A 7580-nucleotide genomic window follows, 5' to 3' on the forward strand; every position below is an offset into this window, starting at 1 on the left:
TATATATATATATATATATAGTTATTATTGTGAGGTTAGCTTCAGTTTTTCAGTCAGTGTTACCTTCACTAAGTTCTCACCTGCAAACTAGCATGGTTGGGGCCATTGGGTAGAAATATATATTTTTTCTAGTTTTATTGCATTTGGTTCGATATTTGTTTCACTTTATCAGCTATTATTCTTTTTGATCCTCTTTTTAATAAACTTATTTTAACCACATATTTATACAATCCAAACTAAATTTTTTATGATATTGATAAATATGAAATCTTAAAAAATTATAAAATTATAAAAGTGAAATAGAGTTAAGATTGTAAAGTAGCTTTTCATTAGTTTATGGAGAATTACATACATTTCATTGAAAAAAAATGTTCAGAAGGAAACAATTTCTGTCTGTATTTAATAAATGGAATCCGAACTATAGCATTTGCATGACTGAAATACCATTCAAAGTGAATATTAACCAAATTAACCAGTTTTTCTTTTGAGTTTTCTTTAGTTGTTATTTTTAGAATTTTTGTAAACGTGTATTTGTCTTGTGTTAATAAAGCTTTTAGATGTCGCATTTTTATTAAATAGTTAACTCAAGAGCAATGACGCTTAACTCATCCATTTCTTGATGTTTTTTGCAAAAAACTTTTATCATCAACATAATACAGCAAATTCAGGTATAATATATGATGCAGTTTCCATTGTTTATCTAATAATTGAATGGATAATTCTAAATATTAAAATCATTGCCATTCATTTTTTTTTACTATCATTAGTTATCCATTTAAACAATAGTGCATTAGTTCCTTAGGTATTATTGAATAAATAGCATGCAATGATATATTGCAATTTTTTATTACAACCAGGCCCTCTAGAGAAGTATTTTTATTAAAAAATAAATCAGTAATGAAAGTATTTAATTAATACTGCATTAAACTAATAATGATTGAATGTAAACCATGGAACCAATTTGAAGATGTAATATCTATGTGGTATCATACAGCTAGTTATTGATACAAAAATTATTTTTTCTTTTTGATGAAACAAAACAAAAATTATATATTCTCCTATAAGAATAATATTATAGAACAGATGAATGAAATCATGCATTACATTTTTTAAAGAAGAATAAAACAGTAAGATGCGAATAAAGACAAAAAATATAAAACTTCATTATCTTGTTAAAATATAATTCTATTTATAATATCCTTATCTGATAACAACATTAAAAATTCATGGTAAATAAATTAAAAATTCGAGTCTTCAGCGGCGCTGGTATAAATCTGGCCTGGAAGGGGTTGAATATTATTTGTAGTGGCTCTACCAAATGAAAACCACACTGGTACATAGGTTGGTTATGTGTAGAATAAATAAAATTAAACATATTTTATTTTCTGTTGGTTGAACCCATGTAAATGTTTATCTACCATAAACTGGGCCTCACTATAGTGAACCTTATTAGCAAGGTGTATCTGGTTAAATTAACATTGAGAGAAAAAGTTTAACTATAAAAATTTATTCAAATATTTGCTAGTATTTTGAGGAATATTTATATTCTCAAATCCCATTTAAATAAGTATTTGATTTTTTAGCATATAACTTATTCACAAATTTATTGCATCATGTATCAGTAGGAAGTTTCCCATATATTGGATTTTTTTTTTAGTTGAAACATTGTAGTCAAATGTCATTTTAAGATGCCTTTAGTCTGAGGGTGAAACCAGCTTAATATCTTATAATGCAATTCAGCAACAATAATGTTAAATTAATCAATTTTTAATTGTTATTCAATATCATACCATCGTATACTGACTACTATTTTTCCCCAACAGAGATGGAGAGATGGCCGAGAAGACTGGGGTGGAAGGAGGTTATTGATGTCACGAGCCCGAATCAACTCGGCAGTCTATATTGGAGTCGAAGCTGAGCCACTCTTTCCCTGCGGGGGAAGAAGAACCAGAAGTGCTGACCAGCTCGTACTTCCCCTTCTCTCAGTGTCTTCTGTATCACCTGAAGAGAAACTAACTGAACAGCATCTTTGAAACAGACTTATACATTATTAATATGTGTTTAACTTACTTTTATACTTTGAGCCTGAAAAATATTCACTTTTAATTAAAGATAAGTATAATATAACTATTTAAAGTATCAGCTATGTGTGTGAAAGGAAATGGAGGTATTTCTAATTTTATTTATTTATTAATTATAAGATAACACAACACTAAACTATACTAATCGAGACCTGTGAATAAGGTGGCTTCACACAGATGAAATAATGTTGACAAAGGTTTCTACAATTATAGCGAAGTTTGAAATTATTTTAATGAGATGTGAAAGGAAGTTTGTGATTTGTTGAGAAGAATGTTTATGACCAGTTCATAATGTTTAAGAATCATGTTAAAATAATACAATTAATAGTGGTTAAATGTTTTTTTCAATTATAATCATGCCAATTAATATAGTGTGCAATTAATATTTTATATATTGTCATAATTTGATTACTTTAATCCAAATTAACATAAAATATTGGCTAAGACATAGCAGTTCATAATAGAAAAAAGAAAAAAAATATTAATTTTTCCTCTTATTTAAAAAAAAATTATTAAATTAGTTAATATACTCATATAATTAATTATCTTTATTTATTTAAAAAAAAGTCAATATTAAACAATTTTGATAAAATTATGTTTGACATTTTTTAATAAACTTCAATCAAATATTTTTTCTGATTAAAATTTTATTACACAATCATAATTTTAGCACACTACTCTTTGGTAAATTAATTTTTTTTTTATTTCTTTGATGGATACATTTAAAAATAAACAATGATGAATTTGTTAGCAACAATAAATAAATATTTTATCTTTTTAATTTACAGTACAGACATTAAAGTTTGATTTCAATATATGCTTGAAATTAATCATATAATGTACCTTTCTTTTTACTATTAATACAAAGGGACAAAAAAGTTATTACAGAAATTAAATGAAATTTAGAAAATGAAAAATGACACTATTCTAATGAAAATAAAATTGCTTGAAAAATATTTGAAATGTCCTGTACATGAGATTTCATTTATAAATAATTTCTTAAGTAACTATAGCATTGTTCATTATATTTTCATTAAATTCATGTCATCATTAATAAATAACAAGACTTCAGTCTCTTTTATTTTTTTCATTTAAAGTAAATTGTGAGAAATAGATCAATAGATAACTTAAGAAAAAACAGAACAATATAAAATGTGCACTAAAAGTAAATAAAAGTGCTAAAACTTAATACAACGAAAACTTTTAGTCTATTTAAATAATTTACAATGTAACTCTTATAATTAAGATAATTTGTTTATAAATCAAAACAAAATAATACTTTTTCTTTAAACCTGATTCCTTTTCAGAACATTTTTTTTTTTCAAAGTCCTTTTATATGTTATTACTTTCTGATTTTTTGAAATATTAGACAAAAATTCTCAATAATCACATAAATAGTAAATCTAGCTAATCCAAATGCCACTAACTACAGAAACTTATTTTTAAAAGTACATATTTATTTTGAGTTTTAATTAACTGTTAAATTTAAAATATTTTAGCATAGAATCATATTTTACTTTATTCTTTCAAATTTAAATATAAAAATTGTTATGGTTGAAGTAATTAGATTTAGTGCTAAAGTGAAGTGTAGTTTTTGAATTGTCTGTAACTTGATCCAGGCTTAAGGATGCGAAAGATAGTGAAAGTGTAGTGACTCAAGTGAACTAATATGATCAATAAACACTTCCAATGTAAAGAAGTAATGTAACAATAGTATATATATATATGAAAATGCAAGAGAATCTGTAATGGATTGCAAGTTTTTTTTTAACTTTTCCTTTATTTTTGGTCAATATCATATTGGTTTATAAAACTTTATTATGGTATAAATCATATATGTTGAATCTTGTAACTGTAATAGTTATAACTTTGCCTTCTTTCTGACTATATTAATTATTGTGGTTTGACATGAATTGTACTTATGTAATTTTTAAAGTAGGTATTAAACCTGAATAACAGCTGGTGTCAATGTGGGGGATCAAAATGATTGTCAATTTTCTGTCTAAACTCTTATGACAATGACTTTTAACAGATGTAGAGGTTCCTCTCCTATGTTTCATAGGATATTTCCTGTATCTGATTACTTCACTGACCTAGAAATATATGACAACTGGATTTGATGATTGCTTACTGCTCTTTTAAAACAATGAAGTCTCATGATTCATGAAAAATATTGATGTTTTAAAACATTAACAAACTTTAAGATTATCACTTAATGTTGTCATTACTATTATATATGGGTCAGTCTAGTTGAAATGTACAGATTCATTGTATGAAAGAAGGTAACTGTAAAATTTCAAACAAAAGTAGAAATAGCCTCATAAATCTGTAAACTTAAGCAACTCCTTGAGCTAGCTATCTTGATTGAGACTAAACAATGTTCTCAGATTATTCTACTAGAAAATATCTGTTTTATAGAAAATAATCTTCAGGTGCCACCAATGTCATAGAGTATAGCAGGAGCATTTCTTAAAAAATTACTGTTTCTAAAGTCCTTGTCTCAACTTGAAATATTTTATTTAATTATTTAGCTTCTGGAGATCATCATAAGAATATTGTTGATTTCTTGCTAGGTTTGGTACTTACTCCAGGTAATAATAATATTCTTGTAGTTCACTGTGTGACTCATCTCCAAGATTACAAAGAAGTAGAATTGTGGATAAAAAGGAAGGTGAGACACTCTGCTAACCCAAAATCTTTAAAAAATGAAAGAACTTAAAAATAAAATCGGTTTAAACCTTTTGCTGCAGCATATTATTTATAATCCAAAATAAGAGCTCTAGTAAATCATTGACTACAATAAAACTGTAGACCTATAAACAAATATTAGAGCATGGAATAAACAAAAGTATATTTGATTGGAGAAAGACAGTCCGGTTGGCAGTCAATAAATGTATCAAAATAGTAAAAGAAAACTATTTATTGTTAACCAACATTTCGCCCCACTTTACAGCCCTGACGAAGCCCTACAAAATGGGGCGAAACATTGGTTAACAATAAATAGTTATCTTTTACTATTTTTATACCTTTATTGGCCGCCATCCAGACTATCTTTCTCCAATCTACCTCATACTTTTTCCAAAAGTATATTTGATTTCTTCAGTTATTCATGTGTTGTTTTGTAATTAAACATGAAAGCCTTAGAGATCTGCTGAGATACTTGAACTTCCAACCTCTTTAATCTATTATTCTCTTTAAAATTAATGTGTATAATTTAAACATTTTTTGTTACATAAAATTCCATTTAATTATATAAAATAGCAAAAATGTTTATATTTTAATTTTGCCGATCCAAAAAGCTATGTTTGTTTGGTTATTAATATATTATTTTATCTCTCTATAATAATAAGTGATATATATGGCTCAAACCTTAACATTTATTAGTAGACCGTGATTGACCATACATATTACCTTACAATCTTAATTTTGTATTTTGAGACCAAACTCAAAACTGTATTATATAATTCCATATGTAATTACCTGGTAATTAGCAAAACCAGACTAAGTAAATTATTATAAATTAATTAATTTCACAGTCCATAAGTGTTTGTTGTAGTTCTAACCACCTAGTTTAACCAAGAAGAGTTATTTATATTCAAAGAGATAGTATAGCAAAAGATTTATTTCAATATATTTATTTAAAGAATACAATTCTATGCCTGCTAAAAAATTAATCTTTATTTGTGCTCTTTTGTTTTAAATATCAACTAAAGTAAAGAGTTTATTAAATGAATGCTTTAATCATCCAATAAAAAACTATTCTTTTTCATAATGTATTTTCATATATAAACAAAAGTTAGAGTCTTCTCTAGTGCCTTACCAAAAAAAAAATCAACCAAACATTTGTGAATATTTAAAATTATACATAAAATATTTAAAAGGCATATTCTAGAAATAAGAAAACTAAATGAATAACAATATAATTATTTTATATAAATCCATACAATGAGAATCCATTTATTTTAGAATTATCATATCCCTCTTTCTGTTTGAACTGATAAGTAATAAATACAAAGGATTAAAAAAATTAGAATCGATAGACAGAGAAATCAGACAAAAAGGTGAACAATTTTGTTCTAATTCTAAATCAAATAAAACAATTCTATCCTAATTTTTTTTTTTTTTTTTGAAACTGTTATATAAAGGTTGAGCAATTCTCAATATTTAAAGAAATAAATTGTTTGGTAAAATATTTAATGAACTAATTAAATTTTAGAAGACCTAATCACTAATGTGTTCTTACAAATTAATTAATTAATATCATTTGTTATGAAATTAACTGATATTAGTCAGAAGAATTTTGAAATTATTTTTGTTTTTTTATTATTATTTATCTACTCCCCTTCTCTTCATAATGGCTGTAGTTGGTAATAATAGTTATACCAACAATTTATGCTTAAATAGTATTAATATTGCACCAATCATCATATCATGAAAAATAAAGAATAAAATTCTAAAACCAAAAGTAAATATAAATATATACATATAATGTATCTTTGAATACATATTCTGATTCTGAATAAGTCTCTCTAGTTGCAACTCATCATTTCAACTTTCAAAATATTATCTACTTTAAAAGTATTTAAATACTAAATAGGTTATTGGTTGAATCATATTTGCAATATAGGTTCCACACTTACCCAGCATTAATGGCTGTATTAAATGGGATCTAGAGGATTCTATAGTTGTCAACTACAGCCAAGTAAAAAATTTCAAACAACTCCTTGAACAACTGTACTTTACAAAAAAGGAAAGAGGAAAATAAGTTGTAATTCTACTTCAAACTCCATATTTTCTATTGTATGATTCTTTAACTTAAGAACTAGTTATTGGCATTGTTGGCACAGTAGGTGTGTAACTATATACAACTAGAAATACCAGTAGATATGTTCTAATTTTTAATAACTAACCTTTTAGATCACTTATTTTTAGCCTCTGAAAGAAAGGTAGAAAAAAATACCTTTTATATTTTTCTTATCCAAATAGAAACCTTCTAGAAAAGAATATAAAAAAAAATAATAAAGGCCACAATACTTCCTAAATTGTCAATACTTCTGCACCAATATTTCAGGAAATTTTGATTTCTCAAACAGTGCCTAATGTGTAATCTTTATGTAAATATTTTTATCATAGACTATGATCATTATATACTAACATGAACATATATATTCTATATAACTAAGCTTTATACAAATTAGTGATGATATGACCGATTTTATTAGACTTAAACAAGAGACTTCTAGCTGATACATGAGAATTTTAAAATGCATAGAAAACATAAAGATTCTTGTAAATTTGTTTTTAATTTTTTATTGTTTACTTTTTTTATGACTTCCTTTACATATTTATCTGTAAGTAGTGTCTTTGGAAAAAAACTTGAAGAGAATCTTCGATTTTTCAATGTCTGTTGCATTGTTTCTAATTGTTATACTATCTATCATTATTTTGTATTTCTCACAAATATTTATACTAATATTGTAATGTAATAAAATTCTTTAA

The 7580-nt window shown here is 25.4% G+C and overlaps 1 protein-coding gene across 1 annotated transcript in view; it reads left to right on the forward strand.

The window, feature by feature from the left end:
- The window catches only part of LOC106678444 (uncharacterized), a gene marked incomplete at its 5' end in the record, with an annotated part of 113328 nt that extends 105748 nt beyond the window's left edge, over window positions 1-7580 (forward strand). The window contains 1 exon segment of the mRNA XM_067045320.1: window positions 1824-7580. Coding sequence (XP_066901421.1) covers window positions 1824-2033 — 210 coding nt within the window.

Source organism: Halyomorpha halys, unplaced genomic scaffold, assembly GCF_000696795.3.
Source record: "Halyomorpha halys isolate HHAL.00 unplaced genomic scaffold, Hhal_1.1 Scaffold144.1, whole genome shotgun sequence".
Classification (NCBI taxonomy): domain Eukaryota; kingdom Metazoa; phylum Arthropoda; class Insecta; order Hemiptera; family Pentatomidae; genus Halyomorpha; species Halyomorpha halys.